Source organism: Rhinatrema bivittatum, chromosome 3 (genome assembly GCF_901001135.1).
Source record: "Rhinatrema bivittatum chromosome 3, aRhiBiv1.1, whole genome shotgun sequence".
Lineage (NCBI taxonomy): Eukaryota > Metazoa > Chordata > Amphibia > Gymnophiona > Rhinatrematidae > Rhinatrema > Rhinatrema bivittatum.
In genome coordinates, this window is record NC_042617.1 from 328,749,319 (window position 1) to 328,765,317 (window position 15,999).

General features: G+C 46.8%; 1 protein-coding gene across 4 annotated transcripts in view; it reads right to left on the reverse strand.

Moving 5' to 3' along the window:
* CRYBG1 (crystallin beta-gamma domain containing 1) overlaps positions 1–15,999 on the reverse strand; it is a 479,364-nt gene that overhangs the window by 55,420 nt on the left and 407,945 nt on the right. For all 4 annotated transcript variants that reach the window (XM_029595327.1, XM_029595329.1, XM_029595328.1 and 1 more), the window contains one exon: positions 10,420–10,549. In XM_029595327.1, the coding sequence (XP_029451187.1) occupies positions 10,420–10,549 (130 nt within the window). The remainder of the gene's footprint in view (positions 1–10,419; positions 10,550–15,999) is intronic.

Genomic DNA, 15,999 nt, shown 5'->3' on the forward strand with positions numbered 1-15,999 from the left:
CCTCAATTGGATCACCGATCTGTGGTAGTAGAATCTGCCCAGAAGAGATCAAGAAGATCAAAACCTCAAACTTCCTTTCCCCCAGGAAAAGAGCAGAAATTTCTAGATGCCATTGGTCGCCGGGTCTTCCAAAGCTCAATGCTTATTTCCCACATTGCTTCTTATCAGCTCTATATGACCCAATATAATAGGGTCTTATTTAAACAGATACAAGACCTGACAGACTCCCTGCCTCAACAAATCCAAGAACAACTCCAAACCCTGGTGAACAAGGGCTTTGAGGCAAGCAAGCATCAGATACGATCATCTTACGATATCTTCGACACTGCTACCAGGGAATCTGCAGCTGCTATCTCGGCACGAAGATGGGCCTGGATCAAATATTCTGACCTTCGCCCTGAAGTACAGGACAGATTATCCGACCTGCCCTGCATAGGAGATAATCTGTTTGGTGAGCAGATTCAACGGACGGTGGCGGAACTCAAGGACCATCATGAGACCCTGAGGCAACTCTCTCTGATGCCCACTGAATACCCCTCAAAACAGCCTTTCTGAAAGGACACTAAGAAGTCATTCCGTCCAAAGAAATCCTACCCGCCACCAGCTAGAAGTCATTCTACGAGACCCTTTCAAAAGACCCAGTCTCGTCAGATACGAAAACAAAAACAGCAAGCAGCTCCTCAGCCGGGCCCTGCTTCCGGTTTTTGACTCCTGCATAGAGAGCAGCAGGCAGCTTCCACTGCCTCAGGTACCAGTGGGAGGTCGATTGTGCCACTTCATCAACAGGTGGCAATCACCTCAGACCAGTGGGTATTGGCAATAATTGTTCAAGGTTATCATCTGAACCTTCTCTCCATCCCACCAGTCTTCTCCACCTCTACAGACATGGAGAATATCCGATCACTTCATCCTTCCGGAACAGGAGGTCTCCCCTCCTCCTCCAGTCCAACGCAATAGAACCAGTACCCTACTCTCAGCAAGGCCTAGGGTTCTATTCCCGGTACTTCCTAATCCCCAAAAAATTGGGAGGCGTTCGTCCAATCCTGGACCTACATGCCCTCAACAAGTACCTCCATCGAGAAAAGTTCAAGATGGTAACTTTGGGTTCACTTCTTCCTCTTCTACAAAGAGGAGACTGGCTCTGCTCTCTAGATCTCCAGAACGCTTACGCTCATATTGCGATAACTCCATCTCATCGCAAATAACTGAGATTTCTGGTAGGCCCCAAGCACTATCAATACCGAGTGCTTCCGTTCGGCCTAGCGTCTGCACCACGAGTCTTCACAAAATGCCTCGTAGTAGTTGCAGCCTTCCTCAGGACTCACGGTGTTCATGTCTACCCCTATCTAGACGATTGGCTAATCAGGGCTCCTACTCAGCATGCTGCTCTGTCGTCCCTACATCTTACACTCTAATCTCGCTAGGATTTCTAATCAGCTACGACAAATCCTATTTAGTCCCTTCTCAAACCTTATCATTCATAGGGGCGGACTTGGACACCTTGTAGGCCAAAGCCTTTCTGCCTCGACAGTGAGCTCTCACTCTCGTGTCTCTCGCGCACTAGCTGCAGTCTCAGCACTCCACGACTGCACGCCATTTTCTCATCCTGCTGGGTCACATGGCGTCCTCAGTTCAGGTCACCCCAATGGCCCGCCTGGCCATGAGAGTCATGCAGTGGACTCTAAGGTCACAATAAACTCAATCCATTCAGCCCCTGTTGACCATTGTCCACGTAACCGACTCACTCCGTCAGTCTCTCGCCTGGTGGAGAAATCAGATCAATCTCCTCCAAGGCTTGCCCTTCCAGGCTCCAGACCCTCAAATAACTCTCACCACTGATGCTTCCAACCTCGGCTGGGGAGCCCATGTGGCCAATCTGCAGACACAAGGATCTTGGTCTCCAGAGGAAGCCAAACACCAAATCAATTTCCTGGAGCTTCGGGCAATCAGATATGCTCTCAGAGTATTTCAGGATCGCCTTTCCAACCAAGTCATCCTGATTCAGTCGGACAACCAGGTGGCCATGTGGTACATCAACAAGCTGGGAGAACGGGCTCCTACCTCCTGTGTCAAGAAGCTGCACAGATATGGGCGGAGGCCCTCTCCAACTCCACGTACCTCGGGGCCACCTACTTGCCAGGAGTGGACAATGTGTTGGCAGACAAGCTGAGTCGCACCTTTCAATTGCAGAAGTGGTCTCTCAACCCCGCAGTTGCGGACTCGATCATCCAACAATGGAGTTACCCTCAAATAGACCTCTTTGCGTCACCTCAAAACCGCAACGTAGACAACTTCTGCTCTCTCACTCGCAGCCAACACTATCAGCCAAGAGACGTGTTCTTCCTCTCATGGACAACTGGTCTCCTATATGCGTTCCCTGCACTGCCGCTTCTCTCGAAAACTCGCGTGAAGTTACGTCAGGACAAAGGAACCATGATCCTGATAGCACCTCACTGGCCACGCCACGTGTGGTTTCTAATCCTTCAGGATCTCTCCATTCGCAAGGACATTTCCTTGGGAAAGGACCCGCTCCTGATCACTCAAAACGACGGATGCCTACGCCACCCCAATCTTCAAGCCTTGTCCCTAACGGCATGGATGTTGAAAGGTTAGTTCTTCAGCCACTTAACCTTTCTGAACCAGTTTCCCGTGTTCTGATTGCTTCACGGAAGCCTTCCACGAGAAAATCGTATTCTTACAAATGGAACAGGTTTACGTCATGGTGCTCTTCTCAATCCCTTGACCCCTTTACCTGTCCAATCTCGAAGTTTCTGGACTATCTCTGGCACTTGTCAGAGTCAGGTCTAAAAACTTCCTCCATCAGAATGCATGTCAGTGTGGTGGCCGCCTTCCATAAAGGTTTCGGGGATGTTCCCATATCAGTACAACCCCTTGTAACATGTTTTCTGAAGGGCTTGCTTCACCTCAAGCCTCCACTGAATCCTCCGGCCCTTCTTGGGACCTCAGCCTAGTTCTGGGTAGGCTCATGAAACCACCATTCGAGCCTCTCCAATCCTGCGATCTTCGCTATATCACATGGAAAGTGATTTTCCTTTTGGCAATCACTTCGGCTCGCAGAGTTAGTGAGAAACAAGCTCTAATTACCTATCCGCCTTACACTAAACTTCTGCAGGACCCGACAGTACTCTGCACTCACCCTAAGTTCTTACCTAAGGTAGTATCGGAGTTTCACATTAATCAATACATTATACTACCTACCTTTTTTCCCAGGCCCCATTCCAATCCAGGAGAGCAGGCTCTGCATACCCTTGACTGTAAACGGGCTCTAGCGTTCTAGACTGTACAACTGCCCATAGGAAAAGCACTCAATTGTTTGTCTCTTTCCATTCCATCAAATTGGGGCAACCTGTGGGTAAGCAGACTCTCTCCTCCTGGTTGGCGGATTGCATATCCTTTTGCTATCAGCAAGCAGGCATTCCACTTCAAGACCGTGTTAAAGCAAACTCTGTGAGGGCCATGGCGACTTCAGTAGCACACCTACACTCTGTGCTGATGCTTCCTGACATTTGCAGGGCTGCTACCTGGCATTCTCTCCATACCTTTACAGCCCACTATTGCTTGGACAAGGCCAGAAAACAAGATTCCATCTTCGGCCAATCTGTCTTGCGCAACCTATTCGCAACTTGATGTTCCAACACCCTTCCGCCTGCCCGATAGGGTTCAGGATGCCCTTGGCCAAAATTTCACCCCAGTTCCACTGACTGATTCAAATGAAAGGAGGAAACTAACTTTGGAAGAAAAGAGGGCAAGGGAGGAAACACATAAAGGAGGACGGTCGTCGGCCATGGAAGAAGCAGAGCGTCCACGCCCCCTGCCCCTGTGTTCCTGTGACGCACAAAGAAATGCAGAGCCTTGGCATTCTGGAACGTCGCCATGAGATCCATGCAAGGCGTGCCCCATCTGTCGCAGATGAGTTGAAAAGGCTCCGTCTGCCAGTTCCCACTTTCTGGGATCGAGCCAATTTCTACTTAGAAGATTTGCGGGCCCGTTGTCGACACCCGCTATGTGGGACGTGGATATGCGGACCAAGTTCCACTCCGCCCACACGATTAACAAGCGGGCTTCCATCGCCACCGGATGACTCTTAGTTTCTCCCTGCTGTTTAATGCAAGCCACTGTGGTTGCATTGTTGGACAGCCCTCTGAGCGACTTACACTGGACCAGAGGAGGAAGGCCTCCAATGCCAGTCAAACTGCTCTGGTCTCCAGACGACTGATTGACCACCGAGACTCCTCTGGAGACCAGAGCCCCCTGCTCCGACTTCCGAAAAACAAACCGCTCCCCAACCGGAAAGGCTGGCATCCATGGTGACTATCGTCCAATCCGGAACCACTAAGGGAACGCCACAAGTCAGATTGTCTGAGCAAAGCCACCAATCCAGACTGGACCGAGCGGACTCTGATAACGGCAGGAGGTGATAGAACTGTTCGGAAACTGGACTCCACCGAGAAGGCAATGCGGATTGTAAGGGCCGCATGTGAGTGAACGCCCATGGCACCAGTTCCATAGTCGAAGACATGGAACCTAGACCTTGCAAATAATTCCAGACTCTTGGAGAATGTTTTGCCAACAAAATCGTCACTAGCCCCTGTAATTTGATAATTCGGTCCGACGTTAGGAAAAATCTTTCCCCTGACGGGTGTTGAACAAAGCTCCCAAAAATTCCAACGATTGGGAGGAGGTTAGGTGACTTTTAGTCCTGTTGCCCACCCAGCCGAGTGTTCAACAACTGCAGCACGTGAAGGAGCGCTGTCAGACATAGAACCTCGGACTGCACCCGAATCAGCCAATCGTCCAAGTACGGATGTACCAACAAGCCTTCTCATAGCAGTTATGCTGCCACCAACACCATTATCTCGGTGAACATCTTGGAGGCTGTCACAAGGCTGAAGGGATGATATATGTAGAGATGCCTCTGTCAGATCCAGAATGCCAGAAATTCTCCCGGCCGAACTGAGGCGATGACTGACCTCAACGTCTCCTTGCGGAAGCAGGGAATTCGTCAACATTTGTTGACCTGCTTTAAATCGAGATGGGCCAGAAGGAACCCTCTTTTTTTTTTTTTGGAGAAGAGACGGCTGAGGGGGGATATGATAGAGGTGTTTAAAATCATGAGGGGTCTAGAATGGGTAGATGTGAATCTTTTTTTACTCTTTCGGATAATAGAAAGACTAGGGGGCACTCCATGAAGTTAGCATGTGGCACATTTAAAACTAATCGGAGAAAGTTCTTTTTCACTCAATGCACAATTAAACTCTGGAATTTGTTGCCAGAGGATGTGGTTAGTGCAGTTAGTATAGCTGTGTTTAAAAAAAGGATTGGATAAGTTCTTGGACAAGAAGTCCATTACCTGCTATTAATTAAGTTGACTTAGATAATAACCACTGCTAATACTAGCAACGGTAACATGGAATAGACAGTTTTTGGGTACTTGCCAGGTTCTTATGGCCTGGATTGGCCACTGTTGGAAACAGGATGCTGGGCTTGATGGACCCTTGGTCTGACCCAGTATGGCATGTTCTTATGTTCTTACTATATAAATGGAGGAACAGCCCCTGCGTTGACGGAGGAACCGGAACAATGGCTCCCAGATCAAGAAGACTGTGCAAGGGCTGCTTCACCGCTTGACGTTGTTCCGCGCACCCGCATGGTGAGACCAGTAACCTCGGAACTGTCCAGCATGCCAAACCTAAAGAGTAGCTGTGTCTTATCACAGAGAATACCCATTGATCCGATGTGATTTTGCCCTATTCTTCTGGACCCCCGAGCACCGGTACCGAGGAATGGGCCGGCAGACCATCATTGTGCAGCCTTACCACCTTGAGTTGTCTGGGAAGTGCCAGGACTGATGAAAACGCCACCCATGAAAGGGCTGCAACCAGGACTGCTGATCGCCCATATGCTGCCGACATGAAGACGTGGGCGCTCGGGTTGTCCGAGATCTTCGACTCCCTCGGAATCGGGACCTGGAATAAAAAACTCCTCTGGACCTTGGTCTGTCTTCTAGCAGGCGGTGAACCGTATTTCCGTCCAAGGACTGAATAATGTCTCCCAGTTCCTTTCCAAATAGTAGCTTGCCTTTAAAAGGCAAAGAACCCAACTGGGACTTGGAAGACACATCCACAGACCAGTTCCACAAGCACAATACTCTCCGAACCGAGACTGCCGAGACCGTGGAGCGAGCGGAGGTCCGTAAAAGATCATAAAGGGCAGCAGCACTATAAGCCACAACCACTTCGAGGCCGACAGCCTGCTGAGCTTCGTCTTCCGAAAGGCTCTTGTTGGCTTGCAGCTGTTGCACCCAGTGGAACCCTGCTGTGAACCAAAATTGCTACACATTGCCGCCTGGCCCTAGTGCCGAGACCTCACAAATCTGCTTAAGCTGTAGCTCCAGTTTGGGATCCCGCAGGTCCTGAAGGGCTGTGGACCCCGTAACTGTAAGAGTAGGTTTCTTTGTGACCGCAGAAACTGCCGCATCCAGTTTCGGCGCGCGTAGAATTTCCAAAGCCTCCCCTGGCAGAGGATAAAGCTTATCCATTACCTTTGTGACCTTCAACTCCAAATCTGGGGTATCCCATTCTCGTAAGAGCAGGTCCGTAGCAGAGAAATGGAAGGAAAAGGATGTAGGTGGACCCCTCAGGCCCAACAACACAGGATCCATAGACCCTAAGCAAGAGTGTTCCTGCGGCGCCCCAATTCCTAACTCTCTCAAAGGGAGGGGATGAGTGGAATACGTTCCTCCTTCCGGAATAGCCTGACCGCCTGTGGGACACCACCGTACACGGCATGGGGCTCTCGTGCAGCACTCTGCTGCTGGTCCCCCTCGCCCTCTACTCCCCTCGGGGGATGGGCCGGTAGGTCCTGACCATCCTGGTCCATCGAGGTACCTGAGGACGAGTCTGATTCATCCTAAGGCGCTATGGACCTCAAGGGGCGCTTTTGCCTTGGGGGCCCCCTGATCACCACTATGCGTAGGCCGTTTCCGGGTCTTAGAGGGCAGTGGAGAAGTAATTTTGTCCAGTCCCTGCTTTTTATTAGCTTTCCTGGCTGTAAAGACTTTATGTAAAAAAAAAGAACAAAATCTGAGCTAAAAAACGATGAGAAGGAGGAGTCCCCATCCCCTTCAGGATTATCCCTCAGCGAAACCGGGTCTGGGAAGGCTGAATTAATGCCCCAAGAAAGCGATCTCTGAGGTGACAGGGAAGGCGGCAAAATGCCTTCCCTTGACGCGGCCCGAGCCGCCACGCTAAAAATATACAAAATGGCGCCCGTTCCTGCGCCCAGCGGGAATGGGGCAGCAAAAGCATCAGGGAGTTCCCTGAATGCATGGGAGGCCGAGGTAAGCCAGAGAACGACCCCCCCAGTGGCTGCAGAGGTGCCCTCCCCCCTAGGCAGACCGGTGGAGCACAGACTGTCCCTTGGTAAGCGAGTTCGCGCCGAGCCACACGGCCAGCATGCCGACTCCAGTGGCATGTCGGGCCAAAGAAAATAAAGTAAAACTTTTTTTTTTTTTTTTTTTTTTTAAATGCCGGCGCAAGCAAGAACAAGCTAAAAATAACTCCCGCTGAAGGGAAGGGAGAGTCGACGCGAACCCAAACACAAGACTTTTTTTTTTTTTACTTGCCCGGTACAGCTAAGGTGGTGATGCTGATCCTCCTGGGGTGAGTGAGCCGGGCTCCCCGGTGTCAACCCCGAAGCTGCCGGGTAATGGCTATCGGGTCCTCGACAACAGCTGCAGCTGCCTCACACACCAGGGGGGGATGGTCCCTTAGGACCTGGCAACCCCCTGGGAGGCTGAGGAGTTCTTCAGAGCTTCTTTACCCTTTTTTTTTGTTGTTTTAAATGAGCTATGCTCCTTCAGAACGAAATTAAATTAAAATCCCCCCAAACTGACCAACTCACAAACCTATCTCACTAAGCAAAACAGACTGTGGTTGAGCACTCCTACCATCTGCTGGAGACAGAGTAATACTGGCAGACTGTAGGTGGCACCCTAGTATATATGGCAGAGCCAGTCAAATCTTGCTCTGTCTCCATCTGCTGGTGCGGAGGCAAAACCCAGGAGTCTGGACTGATCCGGTATGTTCAGGGAAGAAGAGGTTAGAGCTGTTCAGATTGGAGAAGAGACGGCTGAGGGGGGATATGATAGAGGTCTTTAAGATCAGGAGAGGTCTTGAATGAGTAGATGTGAATTGGTTATTTACACTTTTGGATAACAGAAGGACTAGGGGGCATTCCATGACGTTAGCAAGTAGCACATTTAAGACAAATCGTAGAAAACTCTTTCACTCAATGCACAATTAAGCTCTGGAATTTGTTGTCAGAGGATGTGGTTAGTGAAGTTAGTGTAGCTGGGTTCAAAAAAGGTTTGGATAAGTTCTTGGAGAAGTCCATTAACTGCTATTAATCAAGTTTACTTAGGGAAAAGCCACTGCTATTAATTGCATCAGTAGCATGGGATCTGCTTAGTGTTTGGGTAATTGCCAGGTTCTTGTGGCCTGATTTGGCTTCTGTTGGAAACAGGATGCTGGGCTTGATGGACCCCTTGGTCTGACCCAGCATGGCAAATTCTTATGTTCTTAATACAAAAATATAGCGAGAATTAGTTCATTATCTTGATTAATTGCATTTCTTTAGAAAGGTCAAAATGATTTACAATGAAAAGGTAAATATAACATGCACACCCTCTGAAAATACACAATATAATATATTAGGAATCAGAGGTCAAAAGCAATTTATTGCCCTGGCTTATACTTTATTTTATACAACATGTATTTAAATCAACAAACTTTTTAGCATATGGACCACATGCAGATCATAATTTTACAAGTACAACAATCTGTGTATCTTTAAACATTATAATCATATACCATACCCAGTATCACTTTCATACCTCATATCCACTATCATACTTTACCCTTCATTTATACCTTCTACAAGAAACGTGGAGAAGGCTGGTATCTGAATGGCACATATGAATGTTTGGTGTTGAAAATAGTAAGTTGTTTAAGTAAGTGAACCGTGGTATATGAGGGTATGGTGGTTTAATTCTGCAGGAGATCTTAGAAAATGTTTGTATATTGCAGACTAATGAGCAGATAAGGTGATAAGCTGTTTAGCAATTTCAAGGGAGTGATGCTATCAGCCGGGTGAAAAGTGAATATTATGCGATTATGTAAGCAGATTTAAAGTGAGTCCATTTGAAATTTTGTAGAATTAAAAAGTGTTTTATGCAACAGTAATATTTTGTTTTTGAGGGTACTGTTGTGTATAGGAACCGTATATGGTTTCTATGAGAGAAGTGTAGGATTGAGTGATTTGAGTTCATATAGGAGTTTAAGTAGTTGTTGGTTATATTACAAATGTGAGTATGCATGATGGACCCTAGCAGACAGCAGAAGTAATGGGACATGGTTGAATATACTATTTAAAGAAGCTGAAAAAAAGTTCAAGAATATCAGATGGGGATGTGAGTGGAGAACAGGACAACGATTAAATTTCCCTGATGAAGCCCTGCAGCTCGGGGTGAAACCAGACTCTCGTTGGATAGTCTAAAACACAGTAGCAACAGCTTTTAATTAGGCATTTCGATATAGTAGAAATCGTAACGTATTTTGATAAAAAATTAGTCCTTGCTTCAATGATGCTATATTTTAAATAAGGAGGAATGTGGACTACAGAAGGGTAAAAGTTGTCCCTCCATCAGTAAAATGTGAGTAGAGAGATGGTGGCAAATTACAGGCCAGTTAGCCTCACTTCAGTGGTGGGTAAATTATTGAGAACACCAGGTTTCTAGATGACAAAAACAAAAAAATGGCTGGGTTTTCTTAGGCCTTAAATCTCCTCTACATGGGAGGTGACAGCTCTCTTGCGCCCCAGTGTTAAGTACAGCTTCCCCTTTATAAGCATGAAAGTGAGGGAAGATTACTAGAAGGATGAATGAATGACTTAAGAGGGAAGTCTTGACACCACCTTAGGGCAGGAACTTCCTTCCACCTCCACTCACCTGCTACTCTGTCTTCCTTCCCATTCAGGGATGGCTTATGTTAAACCCAAAGAGTCTCACCCATCCTTACTTCTTACTGCCAGCTGAGAAGCCTCTGCCTAGGCACTTTACTAGTTCAGCATTATTTAGCAGCCCAGGGTAACATCAAGGACAGGCCTATCTTACCCTTAATTATGTAGGAGGAAAAGGGAAAATAAGATTAACTGGGCCCCAAGGTAATGCACCAGCAATGAAATTGGGCAGATTAGATGGGCCTTAGAGTCCTTATCTGTCACCATATTCTGTTTCTGAGTTGCATCTCCAGGCTGATTCTGTCCCATATGTTGGTGTGTTTCCAAATGGTGGCGTGATATGTCTGCTACACTTCATCCACTCAGTGAAAGCATACTCACAAAGTCTATGGTCTGCAGGGATCGGAAGCTGGTACTGAGCTGGCAGCCCAGTGCGCACACATCTGGATAGGCTCCTTCCTCCAATACAAACTGGTTTCCTGAGAACTCTTCCCCATCAAATGCCACCCAGCTGCAAGAGACACAGAAATGTGGGTTTTTTGATAAACTCCCACTTTGCATGCTACAGGGTGACATTCTCTTTCAGCTAGGTCTTGCCAAAAACCCCTCACCTACTCAGTGCATGCACGGTTTCACAAAGTGTGTCCTCTCACTAGTTGGGAGAGGGGGCAGGGCTAGATCAACAGAGGAAAAGTCCACACAGTGACTTCATTTTGAAATCACCACATGTGCATTGTATCTGTTGCAATGTAGGTGCGATGTCTGCGGATACTTTCTGTACCAGCAGCACAGCTCCATAGGGAGTCTGATAACTGCCCTATGTTAGTCAGACCTGAGGGGTGGAACTTCAGAACACCATGCAAGCATTATATCAACACATACAAAGCATGAACACAGCACAGAAGAGGCAAGAGGTGGTCCTGAGAAAAAGGAAACTATGATGGCGTGGGATCTGCACCAAAAGCCATACAAGATGAGACTGAAGGACCTAAATATGTACACCTTAAAGGTTAAGGACAGACAGGAGACATATGATACAGATTTTTAAATACCTGAAAGGTAATAATATTGCACAAGAAGTAAACCTTTTCCAATAGGAAGGAAACTTCATGATATGAAGCTCCAATGAGGTACACTTAGGAATATGAGGAAATATTTTTTTACACGAAAAGGGCAGTGGCTGACTGGAATGCCTTTCCGGAGGAAGTGGAGGAGATAAAAACAGTCACAGGATTCACAAAATCATGAAACAAACAAACAGAGATCTCTAGTGGCAAGAGTACTGTAATGAAGCACTTGGGTTACCTGCACGTAGTGGGCAGAGTGGTTGGGCCATTTTGGTTTTTATGTGCTGCTATTGACTATGTTACTAAGAACAGGTCATCAGAACCCCATGTAGGCAACACATTAATACAAGTATAAATACAGCACAGATTTGCTGAAGATCAAATCTTCATTAGAACCCCATGCAAGCATCACATGAATACATGTGAAGCATGAATACAGCACAGACAGCTGAAGAGCAGATCTTCATCAGAACCCCATGCAACCAACATATTAATACTAGCATGAATAAAGCACAGACTTGTTGAAGAACAAATATTCATTAGAACCCCATGCTGGAAACACACTGTACTGTGCACAGTTCTGGAGATTGCACCTTCAAAAGGATATAAACCAAATAGAGGAGGTCCAGAGGGCAGCTATTAAAATGATTAGTGGTCATCATCATGAAGCATATGGAGGACAAACTTATAGATTTAAACATATATACCCTGGACGAAAGGAGGGAAAGGGACCATATGATAGACATTTAAATATCTCCAAGGAATAAATGCACAAGAGGTGGGCTTCTTTCAATACAAAGGAGGGTCTGGAACAAGGTTTCATGGCATGAGGATGAAAGGGGAAAGATTAAGGAGTAATCTAAGGAAATAATTCTTTACCGAAAGGATGGAGTATCTGAATTAAAGAAAGAATGGAACCAAGCATAAAGGATCTCTGAGGGAAAGGAAGGTACTATAAAGTTGATCAGGAGAAGTAGATGGGCAGACTGGATGGGCCATGTGATCTTTATCTGTTCTATGTTTCCTTGATACACACAAAGCATGAAAACAGTACAGACATCGGAAGAGAAGATGTTCAGACTCCCATGCCAGTCTCACACTGATACAAGTGAAAAATGAATACATCATTGACAGCTGAAGCACAGAACTTCATCAGAACCCCTTGCAGGCATTATACCGATATATGTAAAGCATGAATACAACACCAACAGCTGAAGAATGGACTCTGGGAAGGTGGAATTACTTCTTACCTGATCATTTCCTTTTCTCTAAGGAAGGCAGTCCAATCCACATCAGTGGGTTATGCACTCCTACCAGCAGATGGAGACAGAGAAAACTAACTCACTGAAATATAGCCCTTAGCCGGCATCAGACTGCCAGTATCTCCAGAAAAGCAAACTGTGGACAACTAATTATACTTGAACCTCGACTATGAACAGCCAACAACTTGTTATTTTCAGCCAACTCAAAAGTACTGAACTTAATAAAAAATATTAACTAGAATTGATTATATAGGCTGGTTCTTCACTTACCAGTCCTCAAACAACTCAGAATAACAAATAATCTGCACTGTCCCTGAAAGAAAGAATGAACTGAAAACAAAAATACAAGTAGGCAGGGTAGTATTGTGGATTGCCTGCCTTCTTTAGAGGAAAGGAAACTATCAGGTAAGAAGTAATTTCACCTTCCTCTGCACTCCAGTAGAATGTACCAAAGCTACTCTAGAAATGGGTGGGAGGCTGTCTGCACTTCCTTTAAAACTGTATTTGCAAAGGCCACATCCTTTTGAGCTTTAACATTCAAGCGGTAATGCTTGGAGAGAGTATGCAAGGTGAACCATGTTGCTGCCTGACAAATCTCGGAGGGAGACAGCAATCGAATCTCCGCCCACAAGACTGCCTGCCCTCTCTTGGAATGTGCCTTGACTTGCCTAGGCAATGGTACTTCTGCATCCGCATAGACTGCTGTTATAACCTCTTTAACCCAAGGGGCCACTCTAGACCATGACGCCAGTTCTGCTTGACCTCCTCCACCATGGAGAACAAACAGGGGATCAGTCTTCCTTAAGGAGTGGGGTCCCTCAGGTACCATAACTGATGTCACTTCACATCTAAAGCATATAACAACCAGTATTCTTGGTCATTTCTGCCCCTAGCCAGTGCCGGCAGGGAAAAAAAGACTAATTCAAGTGGAACTCAGACCCCACCTTCAGAAAAAAGGATGGTATAGTCCTATGCTGCACTGCTCCTACAATTATCTGCAGAAAAGGCTCACGGCAAGAAGGAGCTTGCAGCTTGGAAATGCGCCTTGCTGAATTTATAGTAACCAGGAAAACAGTTTGCAAGGTAAGTAGTCACAAGAGACAATAACGCACCGGCCAACAGGTTGGGCCTGCCAAAAATTTCAACACCAGGTTGAAGTGGCACTGGCAGACAGAAAGGAGGATATAGATATTTGAGGAACATCTGGATGGGAGCACAAAGGTTTATAACATGCCAGTGCTGCGACCGGAACCTTCAAGGTGTGTAAGGCCATACCCTTAATTAATCCTTCCTGCAAAAACTCCAGAATTAGTAGTATTTCCACTCAGAGGGTGACAATCTCTCACCCCGCACCAATTTTCCAACATTCTCTAAACCTGGTAAAAGCCAGAGATGTAGAAAATTTCTTAATGTGGAGCAGTGTGGACACCACTGCCAGAAAATAACCACACCTCAGCAGTAGACCCCTCTTAAGGGCCAAACCGTAAGACAGAATCAACCTGGCCTTTTGTGCATGATCGGTCCTTGTTGTATTTATTTATTTAAAAAGTTTTATATACTGGCAGCCTCTTAGGACTGACTATCAGTTGGAGGTCCACATACCACGGTCTCCGTGGCCAATCCGGGGCCACCAGAAGAATGGTCTCGGGATGACTCGCAATCCTCTGTATTACATTGCCGATCATTGGTTAAGATGGGAATACATAAAGCAACTTTCTTTGCGGCCACTGTTGAATGAGAGCATTGATTCCCAATGTCCTTGGGTCCTCGTGCAACTGTAGAACCATTGCACCTTTGCGTTATTACAGTTCGGCATCAGATCCAGATACGGCTATCGAGAGACTAGCTGAAACGCGTTGCCCGCCAGCTCCTGCTCTCCTGGGTCTAAGGCATGTCTGTTGAGAAACTGGCCCTCATATTGTCTGTCTCGGCAATGTGAGATGTTGCTCTGCCCATTCATGAGAGCATCTATTTCCACCAACATTTGGTGACGTCTGGTTCCTCCCTAATGGTTTTCATAGGCAACCGTCACGGCATTATCTGACATCAGCCTTACCATCCTGACAGCTGCTCGACAAATCGTAGGCATGCCAAGCGAACCGCATGACTTTCCAATCGACTGATGGTCCACTGTCATTCTTTGCCATTCCATACACCTTATGCTATCAACTCTTGGCAGCGAGCCCCCCAACCCAGGAGGCTTGCATCCGTTGTGAGCACCAACCATTCCGGGTCTCTAAGGGTACCCCTCTCGTGAGGTGTTCCCTTTGCAATCACAACTGCAACTTCATGCTCACTTCCAGTTGCAAGGATAGCCTCATGTGAATGCGGATTCCACCACGACTGCAGAGCCTGCTGAAGTGACTGCATATGCGCCCTTGCCCAGGGTACCACCTCCACAGTTACTGTAAATAAACTCCACACTGTTGGATGAATGGCCAATCTCAAGGATTGAACCTGAGTCTCCAACTTTCGGATATGTTGCTCTGGCAAGAATATCCTGCCTTGTGCCATATTGAATCTCACTTCGAGGTATTCCAGGGTCTGTGTCGGTTGTAGACTGCTTTTGGCTAAGTTCACTATCCAGTCCAGTTCTTGAAGGAGGCGGATCACCTTACAAGACGCCAACTGACTCTCTTCTGCACTCTTGGCCCAAATCAACCAGTTGTCCAGGTATGGATGAACCAGAATACCCTCCTTGCCCAGAGACACCACTACTACCTCCATGAACTTGGAGAAAGTTTGGGGCGCTGTAGCCAGGCCGAATGGCAAGGTTTGAAACTGATAATGCCATCCTAGAATGGCAAAACATAGAAACTGCTGATGTTCCTGTCATATGGGGATCTGTAGATATGCTTCCGTCAGATCAAGAGACGTGAGAAACTTCCCTCTGTATTGCCACAATGACAGAGCACAAGGTTTCCATTCTGAAGTGAGTCACGTGCAAATGCGGATTGACTCCTTTCAAATCAAGGATGGGTCAAAGGAAGCTTTCTTCTTTCTTGGGTATTACAAAATAGACAGTACATTGCCCTGTATTTTTATGCAGTTTGGGAACCGGAATTATAGCCGAGGTCTATCAGCCTTTGTAACGTGCTCTCCAAGTCCACTCTCTTCACTAGCAAGTTGCATGGAGAGAAATATAAAGGCATTCGGAGTGAGTTGAAGAAATTCTAGAACATAGCCATCTCTTATTACATCCAAGATATACCAGTCCATTGTGATTTGGGTCCACCTTTGATAAAAGTGAGATAGTCGTTCGCCTATCTCCAGAACCTGTAGGTGGAACCCAACACCATCATTATAAGGTCTGAGATGCTCCAGCATCGAAGCCAGAGTCCTTATTCAGCCAAAAGGTCTATGATCAAGGGATGTGACTTCTGATCCATTGATCCCCTGTAAAGGCAAAAATGATGGGAATCCATGGAGCAGCCTCTCAGCCCAAAAGAGCGTGAAGCTGCTCTCTTGTCTTCCGGCAACCACGGAATCACCCCAGCGATTTGCATTCTTCTTCAACTCATTTCCTAACAAGAGAGAACCCTTAAAGGGTTGGTCAAAGTCGACTTGGAAATCGGATCTGCTGACCAGTTCTGCAGCCACAGAAGGCGTTTTGCAGGTATAACAGAAACTAC